General features: G+C 39.4%; 1 protein-coding gene and 1 non-coding gene across 6 annotated transcripts in view; both read right to left on the bottom strand.

Moving 5' to 3' along the window:
* CCDC158 (coiled-coil domain containing 158) overlaps window positions 1-22970 on the bottom strand; it is a 99887-nt gene that overhangs the window by 47949 nt on the left and 28968 nt on the right. For all 5 annotated transcript variants that reach the window (XM_059924019.1, XM_059924017.1, XM_059924021.1 and 2 more), the window contains 7 exons: window positions 22670-22784; window positions 16427-16546; window positions 14178-14375; window positions 13020-13502; window positions 6525-6714; window positions 4538-4690; window positions 2378-2490 (listed from right to left, as the gene is read on the bottom strand). In XM_059924019.1, coding sequence (XP_059780002.1) covers window positions 2378-2490; window positions 4538-4690; window positions 6525-6714; window positions 13020-13502; window positions 14178-14375; window positions 16427-16546; window positions 22670-22784 — 1372 coding nt within the window. The remainder of the gene's footprint in view (window positions 1-2377; window positions 2491-4537; window positions 4691-6524; window positions 6715-13019; window positions 13503-14177; window positions 14376-16426; window positions 16547-22669; window positions 22785-22970) is intronic.
* On the bottom strand, window positions 3759-3866 carry LOC132366846 (U6 spliceosomal RNA). The gene has a single exon (XR_009503567.1). It is a non-coding gene; the product is annotated as a U6 spliceosomal RNA (small nuclear RNA).

Here is a 22970-nt window from a genome sequence, read left to right as displayed (position 1 = left end):
GCACCCAGCTAAACAGAGCTGAACAGAAATACACAAGAAGCATACATACACACTCTTCAAACAACTATCAGCTCCCTCAGTTTACCTTGGGTTATGAGCTATGTCCATGCACATCCTGTGTTACAGGAAACCCACCTTCTACCCCTTCTTAACAACTCCCACGCTGCAGTTCTTCAATGCACAAGTAAACTTCAGGTCTTTTTTAAGATAAAGGGCCATCCTAATTGTAGTATTTATGTATCTCTTAACCATTTAACATGTGTAAAACTGTGTTACCATTTTCATTAGGTTCCTATTTTTCTTTTGTCACTGATGAAGTTCATTAGTGTGGTGCTCCTAATCCAACTGTTCTGATGAGCCCCATGGTGGTTTTTATTGCACACTTTTGCATAGCGTGGTGATTTCAGTAACACATATGTTGCATTAGAGCAGAACTGAATATGCTTTGTTTATAACCATTCCGTCTCTCTACCACGAATATCCTTTTGCCTACTTCTTGCAGTTAAAATATTAGCTCTTGGACAGCTACATGTAAAAAAAATGAAATTAGAACATTCTTTAACACTATACACAAAAATAAACTCAAAATGGATTAAAGGCCTAAATGTAAGACCGGACACTATAAAACTCTTAGAGGAAAACATAGGAAGAACACTCTGACATAAATTGCAGCAATATCTTTTTTGATCCGTCTCCCAGAGTAATGGAAATAAAAACAAAAATAAACAAATGTGACCTAACTAGACTCAAAAGCTTTTGCACAGCAAAGGAAACCACAAACAAAACAAAAAAACAACCCACAGAATGGGAGAAAATATTGCAAATGATGTGACCGACAAAGGATTCGTCTCCAAAATTTACAAACAGCTCATGCGGCTTAATATCATAAAAACAAACAACCCAATCAAAAAAAATGGGCAGAACACCTAAACAGACATTTCTCCAGAGAGGACGTACAGATGGCCAAGAGGCACATGAAAAGATGTTCAACGTCACTAATTATTAGAGAAATAAAAATCAAAACTACAATGAGATATCACCCCACACCAGTCAGAATGGCCATCATCAAAAAATCTACAAACAATAAAATGCTGGAGAGGGTGTGGAGAAAACAGAACCCTCCTATACTGTTGGTGGGAATGTAAATTGGTGCAGCCACTATGGAGAACAGTATGGAGGTTCCTTAAAAAACTGAAAATAGAGCTACCATATGATCCAGCAATCCCGCTCCTGGGCATATATCCAAAGAAAATCATTGTTCGAAAGGATACATGCGTCCCAATGTTCACTGCAGCACTGTTAATAATAGCCAGGACATGGAAGCAACCTAAATGTCTATCGACAGATGAATGGATAAAGAAGATGTGGTACGTCTATACAATGGAATATTACTCAGCCATAAAAAAGAATGAAATAATGTCATTTGCAGCAACATGGATGGGCCTGGAGATTATCATACTAAGTGAAGTAAGTCAGACAGAGAAAGGCAAATATCGTATGATATCGCTTATATGCAGAATCTAAAGAAAATGATACAAATGAACTTATTTACAAAACAGAAACAGACTCACAGACTTAGAGAACGAACTTAGGGTTACTGGGCAGAAGGGTCGTGGGGAGGGATAGATTGGGAGTTTGGGATTGACATATACACACTGCTGTATTTAAAGTACAATAGATAACCAACAAGGACGTATTGTATAGCACAGAGAACTCTGCTCAATATTCTGTAACAACCAAAATAGGAAAAGAATTTGAAAAAGAATAGATACATGGGGACTTCCCTGGTGGCACAGTGGTTAAGAATCCGCCTGCCAATGAAGGGGACACGGGTTTGAGCCCTGGTCCGGGAAGATCCCACATGCCGCAGAGCAACTAAGTCCGTGCGCCACAACTACTGAAGCCTACACGCCTAGAGCCCACAACAGGAAACTAAGCCTGTGCTCCACAACAGGAAAAGCCACCTCAATGAGAAGCCCGTGCACCACAACGAAGAGTAGTCCCTGCTCGCCACAACTAGAGAAAGCCCATGGGCAGCAATGAAGAACCAACGTAGCCAAAAATAAATAAATAAATAAATTTATTTATTTTTAAAAAAAGAACAGATACATGCAAAAAATAATAAAAGAGGACCAAGGAAAAAAACAATAAAATAAAATAAAACTCATTCCAGAGTAGTTACAAAAAAAAAAAAATACTAGCTCTTTCAAGGTCCTGCTCAAATGTTCCTTCAGGAACTTTCTCCTCATTCTCTGTCAGAAATAAACTCTTGTCTTTCTTCCATCATACTTTGTATCTCTGCTACGTCCTATTCCGTGTTGTAGTTTACTAATGAGTGAACATATTGGCTTCCCCCATTCCAAGGACAGAGACTTACCTTGTTTGCATTTGCCATGGACTCTTCTAAAAATTGTATCTTGCTCTGAAGGGCATCTATCTGACCTCTTTTCGCTGTAATTTGTTTTTGCATCCCCATTGCCACTTTCATAGCTGGAAAAAAAGGAACTAAACTGTATCTTAGTTTCTAAAGTTTCTAAATTTTGAGAGGTGACTATAATTTGATGGTCAAACATTATGAGAAGGTGACAGGTAAGATTCCTCTAAGGCACCTGGACAGTTTCAAGGAAGTGTTCACAGAAAATGTCTTCAGATTTCACAATATTGGGATATAACAATTTTCAGCAGTTACTCAGAGGTTTTGAGCTCCGAAATGTATATAAATGATGATGTTTTGTGATTCCTTGTTAGAATTAATTTCATTGGCCATCATAATTTGCCGTATCTCCAACAGTAATAAATAATGCTGACCAAGTTCATACTTACACATATAGGAAATATATACACACAAAATATATACAGTCATAAAATGAAAAATGTATATAGTATTTTTACTAAAATAATTTTTCTAGAAACTGATATATAAAATACCACGCAAGACATCTACTATTAGCGATCTTTTAAAAGATCCCAGTGATATCACAAACGATTCAATTTCCAATCTCATGGTTATCGTCATGTGCTTGGAACTCACTGCTGTTTCAGAAGTCAAACTGGCAATACGAGCATATATGTGATTATTTTACTAAAACTGGTGACAGGATGAGAATGTTCTAGACGGGCAGTAGGCACTGAATACTTAAGGCAGGCCACGGAAAAGATAAATAAAGCTCATCCTTGCTTGGAAATTCAAAGTCAGAGACCCTATGTTGTTTCTTGGAGTCAGCTGAGAAAAGAGGTTTGAAAATGCCACTGCTTTGAGTTAGGTGCAGCTAGAGCTTAGAGGGTAACAAGAAAAAGAAAATGTGCCATTCTTTAAAAACAAACTATTGGAGGATGAAAGGTGTGACTTCTTCCTAACAAGATACAGTTCTTATAGCTAAACTGTCAAAGACAGGGTTAATACAGGCACAGGACACTGATTTGCATCACTTTCTCACCACTTTGAAGAATTTTGGTCTGATTAAGTGGATCATGGTTGGCCTTCAAAGGTAATTTTCTTAATAAATTTTTTGTTTTAAGGTGATCTTAATCAATGAAAACAGGCATTCGAAAGCAAATACAGGATTACCTAGTTAATTTAACAATGGTAATGTGACTGGGGCAGTTGTGGCGAGGCCCGGAGCACACTGAGGAGGGACTCTGTCTGGTGGAGGGGACGAGGGAACAGACCCCAGATGGGCCTCTGGAGTCATCTCTCCAAGCCCCACCATTTTCTTGGTGTTAACCAGCGAAGAAAGAGCTGAATCGCCAAGAACCGCACAAAATATGGACGCGTCAAGAATTTGCGTGCCATCTTTGTGCAGGGGCCATGGTAATCTCCTTCAGTATCTTTCCAATTTTGGTATATGTGCTGTTGAAGTAAGCACAGACGTAAATCCTTTGACATGAAAAAATACTGAGAAATAGAAAAAAGGTAGCCTTTAGTTAAATATTTATTCTTACAGTCAGCTAACATAGCCATACAAACAATGATATGAATAATATGAAACAGCAACTAACCTTCTCTCTCTGAATTAATATGGGCAGCAAGGTGAAAAGGGAACAGGTAAGTGGTTGAAGGGACCCCTCATCCTAGCAGTTCAATTCCCAGGGCTCCCTCCCATCTTCATCTCAGAGAAGGAATTGGGAGCTGACAATTAGCCACAGATACACAGTTTATGTAGATAATAAACGTGTGAAAAATAAGGTGTTGAATGAAAATTATTGGTAACCTGTATTTATATCAACACTTCCTTAAAAACAATTAACTGGCATTTATGGACATTGAGGTCTGTTAGAAATTATTGAAATAGCTACAGAAAAAGAAAGATTCAGATACTTAAAGATTAAATTAAGTAAATGGCAATTTCCCTCAAAAAAAAAAAAAAAAACCTGAGAACTACTGCTATATAACACCCATCAGTGATACCTATTGTTGTATGTCTCTCACATCATGCTGCCCTGTGAAGAGGTGAAAGGCAATGTATCTAGGTTTGTGTTTTAATAAATCTAGACCAAGGGAATTAAAAACAAAAGGAAAAAATCTACTAAAGCATACCGTGACCATCAGATCCTTCCATTGACTTTAATGTATTTCTTGTTTGTTCTAGCTCAGACTGTGCAGATTTTAATTGCATTTTCAGCTTATTTGTAGTAGTTTCCATTTCTTCACTTTTGTTTCGAAAATTCCTTTTTAAGACTTCATAGTCCTCTGTACAACGTGATAATCAATAATAGTTAATTTTTTCTACTCCATTGTTATAAAGTATATTTTATTTGTAATTAATGATCACAGAATTTTAGAGCTGAAAGAGATTCCATTTAGTTACAGCATTTGTTACAGAAATTAGATGTACACACACATTTCCAGACATCTGACTCTTTTTAATCTGCTTGGGTGGATCTGCCTCCTTTACCCACTTATTATTTACTGCTTTTTCCCAGCCAGTATAATTGGCTCACATCTATTTCACCTTAAACCTTCTTGGATAATCATATCTACCACACAGATTTAACCACCAGCTGTAGGTAGATGAAATGTCCACCACATGGTAAGTAACCTGAGGCCGCCATGTGTCTTATCTGATTTTTTTATCTGCAGTAACTATCAAAATACCCGGCATTCATTGTTCATACATAAGAATACACACACACCCACACACACACACACATACACACACACACTTATTCAACTATTTATTTATATTTATCTATTTATATATGATAGATAGATTTACATATAAAGGGAACAAACAGAGCCAAGACCTCTCTGCTGAGATCTAACTCTGTCTAACCAGACACTTCCATGTGGATGTCCTGGTGCCCCCAGACCAACGGTATCACACTGACTGCGTCTCACCCTCCTGCCCGAAAGCCAACCCCTCCTGGTCTCCTTCTCTCAGCTGTTGGTATCATTGTTCTCCCAATACTGCAAATTTAAAACCTGAAACACATATACAGTCCCTCCAATCTCCAAAAATATTCTTAATTCTTCCCTCTCCTCTCCTTCTCACTGCCACTGCCTCAGTTCAAGTTCTCATCACCCTTCCCTGGGACTACAGCAGAACCCTCCTTAACTGGTTGGCCTCTGTTCCTTTAGGCTTGCCTTTCTCTCTTTACCTGCTGACAATGTCCTTCTAAAATGTAAATCTGATGACATCAATCTCTTAATATCTTTTGCCGGCTCCACATTGTCTGCCTCATTTCTTAGTCCTCACTCCTTTGTATTTTTACTTCCATAAATACTTCTGAGGTCACATTATGTTATTTTATGCCTTCATGCTTCTGCCCATAATGTTCTCTCTGCCTGGATTGCCCTTCTACCTCTTTTTCACCTGCCAAATTCCTTTTCCTCCATCAATCCCAGTACAGATGTCACCTCCTACAGGAGGCTGATTCTCTACCCTTTCCCACATGTGCAGCCAGCACACATCCACTGTGCCTCACCCACTACACTGTAACCTGTTCTATACGGGTCTGGTTCCCAACTAGCCGGGGGCCTCACTGTTGTTTCTAGGGCCTGTCTCAGCATCTGGCATAGTAAATGTTCAGGAATCACAGATGGATGCGTGTGTGTGTGTGTGTGTGTGTGCGCGTGTGTGTGTGTGTGTGTGAAGTAGATAATACCTATACCATACTATTGGTGAACTAGGAGTATTTCTTTTTAAAATTTAAGGCCTTGGATTTTTCTGTTTCAAGAAATTTGCATAAGTCTGTTTACATGTGTTGCTTCGTTATTAAACATCTCATCAAGCTATCTGACTCAAAGGACTCAAGGTTTCCACTTCCCTCACCCTTCTCTTGGAAACTCAGTAAAGAATTTCATGGACACTGAAGGCTGACTAAAGTTAATGGTTAATAAGTGCAAGCTGTGGGAGGGCTTCAAGGAGAAGTATCAAGACTTCAGGTGTCCACTGGGACAGCATAATTATCCACGTTTGTAATTGGGATGAGGAACCATTCTTTCACATAGTCCTAGTATCCTCATTGAACTTCACTGATAGCACTCCTATTTGTTAGCAGAATTTGAATTGGGAGTAACATACCTGTAAGACTGCTCAACTCATTCCTACTAGCTTTCACCTCACTTAATAAATGATCTCTCTCTTGTTTGATGTCCTTCACTGCACGGAGCCGCTCAGAGCCTGCATTCACCAGCTTCACCTTCTCCAGCTCCAGGTCACTCACTCTGGCTTCAAGCTCCCGTATCTTTGCATCTTTTTTATCTTTCAAAACCTAAATAGAGGGATAAACACAAAGGACAGAGTAAGAAATAAAAAAAATAAAATACAAAGCAGCAATAGTAAGCTGGAAAACAAAAGGAATACTTTACTTCCTTTTAACCTTAGATGTTAATTCTCAGTATCACTGACCCGCAACCCTTCATTATTCCTATTCTTTGTATTCATTCACTCAAAAAAAGGCATTGAGCACCAGCGCCTACTCCGTGCCAGGCCCCACTTTATCTGTTGGGGATAGCGTAGCAGGGGAGGCCCTAGGTGAGTACCTCCTTGTTTTACTCCCAAAACACCTCACCTGCGAGGCTTCCCCTGCCCTGGCCGTGTATCGCGGTAATCAAACAATGTCCTTGCCCTCGTGGGGCTTTACATTCCAGTGAGAGGAGACAGATGAAACAAATATTTAATAGCCGGATAACAGTAAGGACAAAAAAGAATGAAAAAGGTGAGAGGGTAGAGAATGAACACAGGGAGAGGGCTGTTACGTGAGCTAAGTTGGTATGTGGAAGACAGCCTGACGGTTACCCTGATGAAAGCCTGCTAGGCAGGTTGGCTGTTGGCTGTTCTGGAAACCTGGATTTTGAGAGGGTTCCCACCAGTCTAACTGATAAAAGTGACCCACTCTGCCTAAACTGTTCTGCAAACAAAACGATTTATGCTGAACACCTGCTTTCCTTTCAGAAGACTGTATTCACCTGTCCAGTTAAGGAGTACCTAAATGACCAGCCCCCAGTATAAAAACCCTGCATACTGAGTCTCTAATGACCTTCTCTGGTTGGCAACATTTGACACATGTTGTCACAACTTGTTGCTGGGGGAATTAAGCATATCCTGCGTGACTGCCGGAGAGGACTTTTGGAAGCTTGTGCCTGGCTTCCTCCGTGTGCTTTTTCCCTTTGCTGATTTTGTTTTAGATCCTCTCATTGTAATAAATCCTATCCATGAGCACGACTATCTGCTGAGTACTGTTGAGTCCTCCTAGCGAATGATGACCCTGTGAGCGGTCTTGGGCACCCTGCCACAGTTGGTCTGGAAAGCCTTCTCTGATGAGCAGAAACCTCAAAGAGGTAAAGGAGCAAGCATGTGGCAGGCTGGCGACAGCTCCAGGCATGGGTAATGTGTTCAAGGAACAGCAAGGCTGTCAGAATGGCTGGTGGAGGACACCAGAATAGGCCACCCCAAAATCTGCCTCTTCGGCATAAGATTATTTTGAGAAACAACAAACTCAGAAGAAGCTCTGAAAACAGTAGAAGTTAACCTTTAAGGGAAATTTACATTTATAAAGGAAATCTCCATTTGTAAGGGTGTCTGGCTCTCTGAACTGGAGGAAGACTAAATTACAGAGAATCTTAGCAACTGGGGAGGCACCAACTTAAATCTACGTAACAGACCTCATCCTTGTTTACCGTAGTTTTCCTGGTCTACTTCCCATGACATACCTCCCCTACACTGTTCTTTGTTTTAGCTGAAGATGGTACTTAAGCCTGAATTCTAAGCCACCTCTCTGAATTACTCATTTCCCTGGGTCTCTCCCATGCATATATGAAACATACATGTTAATAAACTTGTGTTTGTCTTTCTCTTGTTAATCTGTCAGGGCCCCAGAGAATTGAGAAGGACAGAAGGAAAAGGATTTTGTGTCCTCTACACTGGAGTGGAGTGAGAGTGGGTGGAAGTGGTGGGAGATGAGTCAGAGGGAGCCCTGGGCAAGATGGGCCTTAGAGGCAATGTAAGGACGTGAGTGAGAGCTCCTTCTGAGAAAGAAGCCACTGGACAGTTTTGAGCATGGGAGTGATACAGCATAATGTTTTAAAAATATAACTCTGGCTCCTGTGTGAAGCATAAACAGTGGTGGGGACAAAGGGAGGAGTGGAAGTGGGAGACCAATGAGAAGGCACCTGCTAGAACAAGCCAGTGAGGTGGGCTGCATCTGGTCCTTGAAGTGAGCAGGGAATATGAATTTGGAAACTCTCATTTTGCATTTCCAACCAACTGCCAGGAATTCCCAGCTTGGCATCCTGCTGCAAACTCTGACCAAACCACTCCCCTACTCCTTCCTCACAGGGCTTTTCCTCTTGAGCTTCTTCCCAATTCTTCTGTTAGGGGTGCTACCATATTCTAAGTCCCTAAGACATCTAAGTGCCTTTGAAACCTCAAAGTCTCCTATGTCTTTCCCTTTCCCCTGACCCCTTATAATCAACTAAATCTTCCCCAACCTCCAATGTGGATTATCATACCTCTCATGTGGATTCCTACAACCGACTCAAAACTGGTCTCTATTTACGTTGGTAAGCCTTCCCAGGATGAACCCCTCTCTTCCCAGACCTAGGTCTGCACTGTCTAGTACAATAGCCACTAGGTACATGTGACTGTTGAGCACTTGAAGTGTGGTTAATCTAAGTGGAGATTTCAAACACCAGATTTCAGACTCTATATTAAAAAAAATTAAAATATCTCAATTTGTGATACTGCTTACAATATAAAAATATCACCCTATTTTGGGTATGAGTAAAACAAAATGTTATTAATTTCACCGGTTTCTTTATACGTGTCTATTAAAAAATTTTTAATTATATATGTGGCTCACATCACATTTCTAGTGGACAGAGCCGGCCTAGATCCTTCTGAGCAAACACCATTTGAAAACAAACTTACTTATTTGTCATCAGATTGTGCCCTCAAATTACGGCCTGTTGGCCTTAAATATAATACTAGCTAATGCAGTTTAAATGTATAGACCAATGCTATATTTGAAATGTAACACGTGACGAGCTTTTAGCTGTTGCAGAAAGGATCGGTGGAGAGCTACGAGCTTGTCTCGCTCCCACCTGTGCCGGGCTTGGGCAGTAAAGGCCCTAAACAAGGCCATCTGAGCCCAGATTGCCTAGCCACTCCCGGTAACTGTCACCCTAGATCCAGCTGGACTCATGGGGTGACGGGGGGGAGGGCTTTCCTGGGACAGCCTGCGGCATCACAACATGTACTGGGCTACTTCTGTCCCAACTGGTGGGGTCAGCTGATGGACATTTGGTCCTTTTTCAGCCTTGGAAGAAAGGATCCAGCTGTGAGGCCCTGCAGTTACTAGAAGAGAGTTTACCCTGCTCCTTTGCTGTCAGTGTGCGCAGGCCCCAGCCTAAAGAGGTGAGAGAAACCATACCTTCTAGGGCTAGGATTCCCCTCCTTTCGTCCTCGCTGGATTGTGGAGGGAAGTGGATATAGCATAAAAGCTCAAGTTTTTAACTTACATTCTATGCATCTGTGTGAAGCTCTTTTCAACTAGGAAATCTTTCCCTGAAGCCGCTCCAGTTCCCTATTTGGGAATTAAAAATTAGTTTCGGGCTTCCCTGGTGGCGCAGTGGTTGAGAATCTGCCTGCCAATGCAGGGGACACGGGTTCGAGCCCTGGTCTGGGAAGATCCCACATGCCGCGGAGCAACTAGGCCCGTGAGCCACAACTACTGAGCCTGCGCGTCTGGAGCCTGTGCTCCACAACAAGAGAGGCCACGATAGTGAGAGGCCCACGCACCGCGATGAAGAGTGGCCCCCGCTTGCCGCAACTAGAGAAAGCCCTCGCACAGAAATGAAGACCCAACACAGCCAAAAATAAATTAATTAATTAATTTTTTTAACAAAACTTAAAAAAAAAATTAGTTTCTACCCTGTCTAATCTATCTTTAAATTCTGTATCCAAACTTCGTCAGATTAACCTACCCCCAACATTGCCTTTTTCACGTCACCTTATCTTCTCTACCCAAAACTTTTAACAGCTCCCACACTACCTGTAGGATAAGATATAGACTGAGCTACTTCCCCTTGCTAGGAATGCCTTCTTTCCTCCTCTTTGCCTAGTTTTTACCATTTCAAGTCCCCACTTCTCTTGGAAGGCTTCATTGGCCACTTTAGTCACAGTAATCCACACTGCTCTGGGATACTCTAATATCAGAACTTGACCTATGCTCTCTAGACCAGCATCAGATGGAAATGTGTTTAGAAACACTAAATTTCAGGCCCCGTCCCAGACCTACTGAATCAGAAACCCTGGGGCTGGCGCCCAGCAGTCTATGTTTTAACAAGCCCTCCTGGTGATTCTGGTTTTCAGTCCAGGTGACTGAGAACTTCTAGTTCTCAGGTGATTGAGAACCACTGCACTGTAGTGTTTACTAGTACACTGCCAAGGACCAAATCCCGAGGTAGTGTTGGTCTCAGGCAAGCTATTTAATGTCTCCATTTCTCAGTTTTCTCATCTGCAAAATGGGACAATAATGTACATACCTCATAATGTTTTTGTGAACGTAAAATTGATTTAATTTACAGAGTATGAAACACAACATATTCTTCCATTTCTTTGTACTCTTAACAATACTAGAAATCCATCTCTTTTCTTTAACAAGAAGGTGGAATAATCATCTTTTCTTCTCTAACATGTTCTGCAAACCTATTCTAAAGTTTTCACTGTAAGGGTTGGCCACTGAGAAGCCTTTAAAAGTCTCTTTCATGGTGAGTTTGGCTGTTAAAAAAAAAATGTATGATATAATCAAGTAAAACTTAAGCACTAGAAAATTCTAGGTCTTTATGCAATGAACTTGTATATCTCCATAGGATAGGTAATAATCCATCGGCCCAATTTTTAGAATGAGGAAACTCAGGCATCTAAAGTTTAATCAAGATTTTGATTATCAGGACTTCCCTGGTGGCATAGTGGTTAAGAATTCATCTGCTAATACAGGGGACATGGGTTTGAGCCCCGGTCCAGGAGGATCCCACAAGCCATGGAGTAACTGAGCCCGTGGACCACAACTGCTGAGCCTGTGTTCTAGAGCCTGTGAGCCACAACTACTGAAGCCCGCGTGCCTAGAGCCTGTGCTCCGCAACAAGAGAAGCCACCACAATGAGAAGCCCGTGCACTGCAAGGAAGAGCAGCCCCTGCTCGCCACAACTAGAGAAAGCCCGTGCGCAACAACAAAGACCCAATGCAGCCAAAAATATAAACAAATAAATAAATAAATTTATTTATAGAAAAATAAAATCAATATTAAAAAAAGATTTGTGATTATCAGAGGCAGGGAAAGGATGGGGAGGGGAAATTGGATCAGGTGGTCAAAAGCTACCACATTCCAGATATAACAGAAATAACTACACTAGTGATGTAATGTACAACATAATGACTATAATTAATACTGCTGTATGGTATATTTGAAAGTTGCTAAGAGAGTAGATCCTAAAAGTTCTCATCATAAAGGAAGAAACATTGTTGTATTTAATTTTTTTTGTATCTATAGGAGATGACGGATGTTAACTTACTGTGGTAATCATTGCACAATATATGTAAATCAAGCCATTATGCTGTATGTCTTAAACTTATACAGTATTGTGTCAATTATATCTCAGTAAAACTATAAAAAAAAAATTAATTGTACGTGACTTGTCTCCTACTACTTACCGTGGCAGATACCGGTAACATAAAGCTTAGGAAATCAAATTTTTAAAAATTTGTTCAATAGTTTTAAACTTCGATAGATATTTACTGAGCACCTGCTGGGTGTAAGGCACAAAGTCCTGGGGCAGGGGTACAAAGATGAATAAGATGTGTACCCTGCTTGAAGAAGTCTGCAGTCTTATAGGGAAGAGGAGACACTGCTATTTATACACACACACACACACACACACACACACACACACACACACACACACAGTGCAATACAGAACGTGATCCAGGCTATAAGAGGTACAAATGCAGTATGATAAGGTTCAGAAGGAGAATGGAATGGCAGAAGAGAACTAATATTTTCTAAACATCTTCCACAGGCCAGGAACCAAGCTAAATAAATCCCTGATACATATTTTCTCATTTAAGCCTCAAACAACCCAATAGGTTTTGGGGTTTTTGTTTTGTTTGTTTGCTTTTTGGTTTACAGACATAGAAGCCAACATTCAGCAAACAGTCCAGTGTTTTATAGTTATTGAGTGGTGAGAGATGGGGTTCAAATTTAGGTCTGTTTGAAGAGGGACAGAATACTTCTTCAAACTGTGGGATCAGGAAAGGCTTCACGAAGAAGCTGGATTTTCTGACTTTTCTCTTTTGTGTAAGCAGTTCTGAACCATTTTGGGGCCATTCCTTGTGGAATCTGATAAAAGTATGGCAACTTTCTCACAAAAACATATATGCACACTGACACAAATACGTTCAAACAATTTCAGAGTGTCCACAATCATCTTACAGAACCCCTTTCCTGTCAATTAGGTCGTACTTACTCATGGGAAAAAAGATATTTCAGAAGCTAAACCACCAAAACACTCTACAGACCTTAACTTCCTGTAGCTCCAGTCTCCTGTCATTGACCTCTTTCTCCAGCTGGGCTTTCTCTACTTGCATAGCGCCAGCCGTCCGTCCGTGCTGGCCCACCAGCTGCGTCATGTTTTCAATCTGTTGTCGCAGGATCTCGATCACTTTGTCCTTCTCTGCCATCTGCAGCTTGAGGGCCTCGCATTCTGTCTGCATGTTTCTGAGGTGACCCCCTTCATTCTTCAGATGCTGCAGCTCCTGCAGCTTCAAGTCTACCCGGGAGCGCAGCTTCACGATCTCCGAGTTGGTGGCCTCGATGGCTCTCTCTTTCTCCTGGAGTGAGGCTGTCAGGTCCGACACAGTCCTCTCGGAGCTCTCCAGGGTCAACTTCTTGGCTGTCAACTCTTCTACTACTTTGCGGAGCATCTCTTTGGTGGATTCAAGCTGAGCAGTCAAGGAGGACACTTTTTCTAGACTTTCATTCTTTCCCTGAATTGCTGCCATCTGATTGTTAAAGAAGAATTCCATGAATTTAGGCAGACAGACAGAGGTCTCAAGAGACATGACAAGTTAGCTCAACAACATGAAATCATGAATCTGACAGTGTCTCAAATTGTTCTGCTGTCAGAACCTCATAGGGACCATAGACTGACATGTGTTACTTAGAGCAAGGTGGAGAGGCCTTAATTTAATAATAATGCTCCTCTAGAATGGTTTTCTAGGGTGGGGAGGAGCTTGGCAAGTTTCCTCTGAGGATGTTTTCCACACCAATTTAAGTTAGGATAACACTGGCAATAGTGGAAAGTGTGGTAGGATTGAAGACAAACTGCCCTTTCTATTTCCCTCCAACCTGCCCCTTAATTCCGGGGGGAAAAACAAAAACAAAAAAACATCTGTTGGAGACCTTCAACCCTGCTGTTCCTCAGATCTCCCTATGGTTTGATGCTTTTCTGAAATAAGCAATTGTTAGGTTACCGATTTCTAGGTGGAAATGAAAAGGCAAATCGGATGGGCGTTTCGTGACTCAACAATGGACGAAAACGAGATAAAGCTTAACATTTTAAATTTAACAAGTCGTCAAAGACATAGACATAAACAACAGGTTTTTATAAGTTGCTCATGGAATCCACAACTCTACTTCGGGGGAGCCCCAGGAGGGGCCGCCCAGCCCTGCCTGACCTGCCGTTCCATCTGGCCCTGACACTCGCTCTTCACGGCCTTGAGGAGGGCCTCCAGGCGCTGCACCCCCATGTTCCTGTCGTCCAGCTCCCGCCGCAGGTGGTCGATGGTGATGCTGTTGCCTGTGTCCCGGTCCCACAGGCGCCTATTCTGCTCCTTCTCCAGACTCAGCTCCTTCTCTCGTTCATGCAGATCAGCCTACAAGAAACGAAGACAAGCTTTTCCCCTGGTATTAAATAATTAAAGTAAAATTCGTATTTTCCTTCCTTACATCATCTTTGGAGTTGTTATGTGATTTGAGAAGCCTTTGATTTTGGAATCTGATTCCCTTTTAATGGCTTGATAAAGAACAATATTTCCTAGAAGAATAACATTTTGTTTACTTGTAATTTCTAGCATTACATCTCAATGGACTAGACCCCAGATAGTATATAATGAAAAGGAGAATACAAATCATCCTGTTAAGTTTTGAATTTTCTAACGAAGGCATTATGCTTCACATCAAGTGTACTCCTGTAATAAAGAAAAGCTTGAAGGAACAGCAATAGTAATTTGGTTGACTGCTTCAGAAATAGCAGAATAGTGTCTGGTATTGGGATTGGAGTGGCAATTGGGTTGTGAATAGAATACCTCCCTCTTCAGTTACTCAAGAAACACATAGTGAGTGTTTACTGTTGGCAAAAACTCCATAGTCGGAGAAAGAGAAAAAAAAGACACACAGGGGCTTCCCTGGTGGCGCAGTGGTTGAGAATCTGCCTGTCAATGCAGGGGACATGGGTTCGAGCCCTGGTCTGGGAGGATCCCACGTGCCGCGGAGCAACTAGGCCCGTGAGCCACAACTACTGAGCCTGCGCGTCTGGAGCCTGTGCTCTGCAACGAGAGAGGCCGCGACAGTGAGAGGTCCGCGCAACGCGATGAAGAGTGGCCCCCGTTCACCACAACTAGAGAAAGCCCTCGCACAGCAATGAAGACCCAACACAGCCAAAAAAAAAAAGACACACAGATATTCAGAGAACTTTTCACCCAGAGAGAGATACATGGACAAATAACTGGAAGTGGCTTTTCACTGAAGAGATAGAGCTAATGAACAGCAGAGAGAAATGATCAAAAAGGAGATCAAATGCTTCAAGAAGGCGTCTAAGTTGGACCTTGAGAACAGCTTGGAGATGCAGAGATTAGGAAGAAGGGACTAGAAAGACGCACATGGGGTTTGCTTGGAGCACTGGGTATATGTGGAGAGAAAAGACTGGAAAGGTAAGCTGGGGCCAGATAACGAACAGTCTTGAAAGGCAGGGAGTCTGACCTTATGGGGAGAGTAATTTCTGAGTGGAAGAGAGACACAATCAGAGCTATAGTTTAGAAAGATGAATACAGGCTGGACGGAAGAGGGAAGAAACTAGATTTAGGAACCGAGTAAGGAGATGCTGCCACGCTGCAGGTATAATGAGGGGCTTGGATGAATGGGTAGTGGCAGCAAGAATGAAAAGGAGGGGATGGTTATGAGGACGGTTCAGACATTTAACCCCCAAGATTTTCAAATTAGATATGAGGACACTGGGACACACGCAATAGGAGGGGAAGAAGTGAGGATGATCCCAAGGTTTAGAGCTTCTCTCCCAGTTGCCAGCTCTCCCTTTACGGCACGTTCATCCAGCCCCCTGTCGGCCTGTGAAGGACGCTCTACCAGCAGAGGGCGCTGTAGCCTGGAATAAGGTTGGGTGAGGAGAAAGAACCCTATTCTATAGGACCTCTAATAAATATCACACGAAGGGGTACTAACATCTCCTTTCCTAAACGTCTCAGCCTGTAGTACCCCTAAACAGAGGGCAGAATCTGGTTCACTAGTCTCAGAATCCTCTTTTCTTTCCTTCTAAAAAAATTTTTTTTTACCTGAACTTGCATTTAAATTTTCTTTATACATAATTTGTATGTGTTTTGGATGTTGTTTGGCTTTGAAATGAACACTGAACATTACTTCAATTTAGCAGAACACAGTACCTAATTGAAAGACTATGGCTGTTTGAAGATCAGCTTCACCTAACTTTTAAGCCCTAACAGTTCTGCTTAAAGTATAGAATACTATATTTTATATGTAAAACTTGAATAGTGTCTAGGATATTGTGTTGTGTATAAAAATGTACAACTATGTTGTAAAATTTGTAATTTTACAAATGAAACTAGTTTTGTGAACTATTGTGGTAAAAATTTCCCAGAATTAATCTCATTCATATTTCAGAGCATCAACTTGCCAAGAGCTTTTGAAGTTGATCATCCAGATTTCCAGATTCCTGACTGAACTGATCACGTTCCGTTCGTGCTTCCGTTAGTTCTGAGTTCGCAAGAACTAACTGCTTCTCCAGCTCTTCTATCTGAAAGGAGAGCACAAATCAGTCTGACTACGTCAATGAGTAATATAAAATAAATATAGTCTTTGGAAAACAAATGGTATTATTTTGGGGCAGTGGTATTATTTGGGGGGCAAAAATAAAGTTGATTGTGATGTATTTTGCAAAGTTTTCTAAACTTAAGATCTATGTAGAATTTAGCCAGACAAATTGACCAAAATGAAATACTTGGTACTGTTAGGTTAAGCCATGGTTTGTAATGCATCACTCTCATTTTCACACTATTCAAGATTTATCTTCTGTGAATATGTGTTCTATAATTTGGTATTTAAGGAAGCTTGATGTAGCATAAATAACATTCTGCAGAGCCCACGTAAATTAACTATATTATACTTAGAAGAGCTATTTTGTTTCAGAATATCAGTGTCAATAATAAAAGGCATTGAATATAAAAGAATAAATGGTAACAACAAGTTTATAGTTACTGTCATTATTATATAATCACCCTATTTTGAAAGAATAAGTGAATTTATATTACAATCCTCAATTCCTACGACTATAAAATGGAATAAGAATACCAATTTTAAAGGATTGTTATAGGTGTATTTTTCTCTTACAGACGGGCAGCTGTCGCATCTGTGTGACTGTGCATTTCTATGACATATGCCAGAAGGGCCATAGCTATTAACAGCATCCCTACAGCTCTTAACCTGGAGGTGCAGTGCAGGCTAAAAGGTTAAGGTCTCAGACAATGTAGATTCTGGGTTTGGATTCTGGCACAGCTGTACAAACTCATAACTTAGACACAGATATTAAAATAATGAAAAACTATTGATACTTAGTGATATGTAGTAATACCTGATCTTTAAAGTGATACCTACAATGATATTTCATCATCCACTTTTCAGTAATAACAAATCTTTCATGCCTGCATAAATGTTACATATCCCTTCTTACTGCTAAGGCATCTATTGAACAGGCTTCCAAATCTACTGTCAAGAATAAAACTTATTGATTGGTTTGGATGCAACTGTGATTAAACCTTCTTAAAGAACATACGAGCAAGACTAACTTTTTCTTAATGACTATTTTAAACTGGACTAAGTTCATTTAAGATCTTCATTGATTAATTCAGCACACACTTATTAAGCACATTATATATAAACACATATATGCAACTATCTCTTTGATATATGGTAAGTATGAATACTTAGAAGTTATCTGTGTGTGTATGTGTGTATATATTATATATATATCTTTATCTACATACATACATACATGACTTAAGAAAATACTAATACAGGACTATCAAACAGTTTCAAATTTACCAACAGAGTAGTATTACAGCCTACAGGGACTGGAATATAAATTTTAATATACACATTGGATATATTTTAAAACTGACTCTGTATTTGACTGCATGTTATATATAAAAAAGTATTTCACAGGAATTAGATAAAATAAAACATTAGGTGACTGACTGAAATGTGCTCATAGATTCTAATAATCCTATAAAGAAGTACTTTCACTCTTGTGCTCCTTTGGGGGCATATACAGAAAAAAGCCCTTCAACAATTCACCCTCTGTGGCACAAGTAGCTTCCTAAGATATATGAATGAATAATATCAGTTGATACAACCTCTTCAGCTCTTTTATTATTGGGAAAGACTAAGCGTACTTAGTAAAGACAGTAGGAATAGTTAGGAAAAAACCCATAAACTTTCACTTTGGGTAGACAAATGTGATCAGACAGGAAATGTGATCTTACTAAGAGTCAAACACCTTGGGTTCTGAACCAGCTTCTGTCACATAAGCTGTCTGAGTCTATAATTTGAGTCTAAATTATACATTTTTCACCAATCATTTGAAGAGTATTCTAGATGATCTTTTAAATTCCTTTCAATTCTGCTACTAATACTTTTTAACACAAGAATAACAGTATTAATGAAGCTGAAATTCTATCTTTCCCACCTGTCTTTGGAAACAAAATATGGTCAAAGGAACCATATTTTGAGCTATAAATTTAACAAGAACACTTTCAACTTGAAAAGTTACTCATATGACTAAAACAAACATCTTCTGTTCCTAGTCTGGTGTAAAACCGTTTCTGTCTTTGAGCAAAGTATTTGTATATGTGCTTTAAAAGCTTCAATTAAGACTTGCGATTTTATGTCTGTTTTCACTTTTTAAGAAATCCTGGGTAACCATTTGATGTTAAAATCTATGAGACCAAAATTTTAAAAAGAAAAGAAAAAAGAAAAAGAGTCAACTCGTAACTTTCTGTCTAAGTATCAGAAGTTCCTCCAGACCCCTGCAGGAACATTTGTTTTGTAGTTGTCAGTACTGACTCAACTGCTATAGCTCTGCTTTTACCTTTCACTTTTTAGAGTAAAAATATTTATATTAATTAATCATTCAAAAAGATAAATGGAGAGTGAAAGGGAAAACCATTGAAGTAGCAGCTGAGCTGATACAAACAGCTGTTAAAAACACTATAAAGAAAAGCCTTTTAAAATCTCCAGAATAAATACTGACATCTGAGATATAGTAAAGGTTTTTTCTTTTTCTTTTTAAATAGCAGCACTGGTTTTCCCTTTCACCGTCTATGAATCTACTTTTTGTTTTGGATCACTGGACAAATAGGTACTGGGATCTCATTCTAATCTTACAGTGATTTTAGGTATCACCAATCATGCCAAATTGTATCTTTTGTCTTCTGTGCTCAAAAGGACACAGTTATGGGGTAATAAGGGATGCTGCAGGTGAGCATGGAGGTGCATTGGCAGAACTATGCAAAGAGGTTTGCACAGAATCTTCCCGCACAGTATATAGCTCGAGCCAGTGCCACTAAATCTTCACTTTTTGAGTATGAAATTCAGCCCCAAATGCTTTCAAAGTAGGAAAGATAAACTTAGAATCAAGATCATGAGATATTTTTGTTGTCAAAAAGCGAAAGTTAAGAGTAAAGCCAAATCTACAGAGCCAATAGTGACAGCTTCTACTGGTCCAAATTCGTAAAGGGGAATTCTGGAGGTTCTCCTAAAATGGAAAGAGAAGAATAGAAAAAACATTACAGTAAAACACTTTTGTATGTCTGAAAGCTATGTCTAAAATCTTCTTTGAAACACAATTTCCATTTTCATCAATATGACCTGAAGAGAAACACTGCCCTCCTAAACAAGTTTTCTCTAAACTTATGCATTTTAGTTGGGAAAGTTTTGTTCAGACCTGTCATGTCATCAGTTTTTTAAAATAATAGATACTTTTTTTCTGAAGGAATCTGACCTCAGGAGAAAATACTGATACTGCCTGCCTCTCATAAAATATGTTGATGTATAATATCAACATACCCTTATAAGTCCCTTTTCTCACAAATCTCACTCTTAATCATAGCTTTTAAGTATTTTTTCCTTATTGTTATTTGGACAGTATATACTAAAATGTGCACTGAAGCAGTGGAAAATAAAATACATTTTAAAGTTTTAATAGGCTTTAGCAATGTAAAGTCAAGGTACATGAAAAATAAAAGAAATTAACAAAAGAATCTGTCTTTTAAAATTCTATATTCGATTTATTACAACAAAAACATTTCATAACAATAGAATTTTTCATGAACCCCAAATGAAATACTTTTGTTAACTTGCTTGATCTTCTTTGCTCAGTTACGCCATGTATTATTAATGCCTTTCAGGTCGGAGTATATTCAAATCTATATTTACATGGCAGGGTAATCATCTCTCAGTGTTCCTTCACTAAAGGGAGTTACTGTTAAGAGATCCTTGTTAACCATCAACTAGGTGCCAACTCAATTAGGTTCAATATGCTTTATTATAAGTCTCAATGATCTGGATTAAAATTAATTAAACTAATATGCCCCCCTTATTTCCAATAATGTTGGCTGTTTAAGACTGTCGAAATTCTTGGTGATCCATTGTTTACATTAGAGCAAAGTAAGACAGTGATTTTAGTATTGTTTTTATCTATATGACCTCAAAACACTCATATAAAAGGTTTGCAGTCATTCATCTGGATGCTATGCTTCTAGAATGCTAAAGAAATAGACGTTTATAAAAACAAAAACTATTTTTGTATTGTTTAGATGTATTTGTTAAAATTTCCTACCATGCCCAAATTTACAGTTGATCAGCATGATGCTATATATCAGACCATATGCAGATTAGCCATGGGTGATACTTATGAAGGGGTAATTTTTCCAAGCAACATTACAAATGGAAAGCTATATCAATTTCAAATTATGTAAGACAAACAGGTGAGTTGAGTTTTATTTAGAACTTCGTGGCTTTTCAAAGGGTTTACTTTGTCAATAAACAATGAATAGTCTTTTCAAAATGGTTTGAGTATGATGAATATCAGTCATTGTACTGTACTACAATACAGCAGCTCTCTTATTTCCTTTCTCACTGTTGGATTGTCAGTGCTCAGCTCGGCCAAGGTGCCTACCTCCACTCAACCTGAGTAGTAAAGTAAAGCATCTTTCTACCCCACGCTGTATTGAAATCATTACCATCCTATAGGGTGAGATCATGGCCTTTTGTGTAGGCTTGATCTGCCCAGAATGGGGTCGATCGATATTCCTGCTATCAATCTTCAGAGGAAAAGTGCACCCTGAGAAACGAAACTAGAACACAAAAATCAGGCCTCAGAGAAGCAGTAAAGAACAAATATTTCTCTCTGGGCTTTTGTTTCTTGGGTTTAGCCTTTAAGAAGTCTAAGGTTCCTCAAGGCTGCTTCCAGGTGGCAGTTGTTGAAATGACCTTGATACAAGAATCTAGCCAAGAGCTAAGGAAGAGGTCTTGGAGAGCAGTGTTATTCACACTGCAGCCCAGCAGTGAAACATGAAGTCAACTTAGTGAGCATCAAATCAGTATCTGAAGAAAACAGAAAAGAGCCAGCGTCTTAAGTAATAGGGGTAAGTACTGTTTTGTGAAGTGTGCTTCAGTTGTATGTGTATACTAGATTATATGGTAAACTATATTTCTTGCTGTGGGTAGTGATCAAAAATGTTTGAAAGTCCCTGTAGAGGATCCAAATCTCATAACTGAGGTTATATAGTTTCATGTTACTCTTTATTGTTTAGACTTTTATAGTAAATTCATGTCTAAATTTTCCATTCTTCTTTCAGCTGTGCCACAACGAGTTTAAAGTCGAGGTCTTGAGCTAGAGAACCGAGGAGAAACAGCCCCCTCCTGTGGCCAGCAAAGGGGTGACAGTGGTAATTACAGGAGGGGTTGCTCAAAGGCAGGAAAATATCTGGAAGAGTTAGTGCTGCAATATTCAATTGCTTCTTCCCATACGGAGCTTTTTTCTTGTACTGTTACCCTGTAGAACTGGATTATTTTATAAAGAAAATCTGGCAGCTTCCTTATACTCTATTTCTTCCCAATCAACTAAGGAGTAGGAAATTAGCTACAAGTGGTTAGAACTGTAGGTTCTCTTACAGGTAGGATGATTATACGTAGAATTTATCTTCCAGACAAGGACATTTTGGAGATGAAAGGTGGCATTCACAAAACAGGACACTATTTTGTGTCCTTGAAATTAACAAAAACCTAAGCTCCAGAAAAATGGTTGATAATGATAACGAACAGCTTGTCTTTAGCTATGGACAGTGAGAGAACAGAATACTGTAGTAAATATTAATATCTAGTGTTAATAGGAACTGTGTGATGAGAAATGAAGATTTAGCTTCCTAATTATTTTTTATTCGGCCTAATCTTGAAGCGAACTCAGTTTGCTAGCCGCACAATGATTAATAAGGAGGAGTTGAAGTAAGAGAGGAGGTTAGGCCCCAAAACGTTCAATGGTCGGGGAGACCAGCTGGTACCAAAGTACCTGCTAAAGCTAAGCCTTGTAAAAGTAATTAAAATGGCCTTATTATTCACTTTTTAGAAACTTACTTGAAGGATGCAAAAAACTTTTCTAAGAATGAATTAATTTGAGCAAACAACTTAAAAACTGTTTTTCTATAGTAATTTAACATGTAGCTATTTAGCACCCATCTTATAAACTGCTTTTAATTTTAAATGATTGCTTTGAGTCCTCATTTTCAAATAAACCATTAAAAACTATATAATTGATTCTGTGTATAATAGTCGCTGGAAGCAGAGCAGCAAAATCTAAACTCACCTTGTCTTCATACATCCTTTTGGCTTCCCTTAATTCAGAACGTAGCTGAGAAACAGTAGATTCCAGGTCACTGAGTTGACGCATATACATTGAATTTTGGTTTCTTGCTTGCTCTCTAAAAAGGGTTTAAAGGGGGAATAACAACAAATAGCAGACTGAGAATAAGTGTGATACCTAAGGGTTCTCTAGCTTTTAGATACTTCCACTAATTATTTAATATGGCATTATTAGGCCAATAGTCTTTTATTTTCCAAAACTGCTTATTAAAAGATTAAATTCAAAAATGTTAACTGTTAAAGGT

The sequence above is a fragment of the Balaenoptera ricei genome, chromosome 5, assembly GCF_028023285.1.
Source record: "Balaenoptera ricei isolate mBalRic1 chromosome 5, mBalRic1.hap2, whole genome shotgun sequence".
Classification (NCBI taxonomy): Eukaryota; Metazoa; Chordata; class Mammalia; order Artiodactyla; family Balaenopteridae; genus Balaenoptera; species Balaenoptera ricei.
This window is presented reverse-complemented; position numbering and strand designations above follow the sequence as displayed.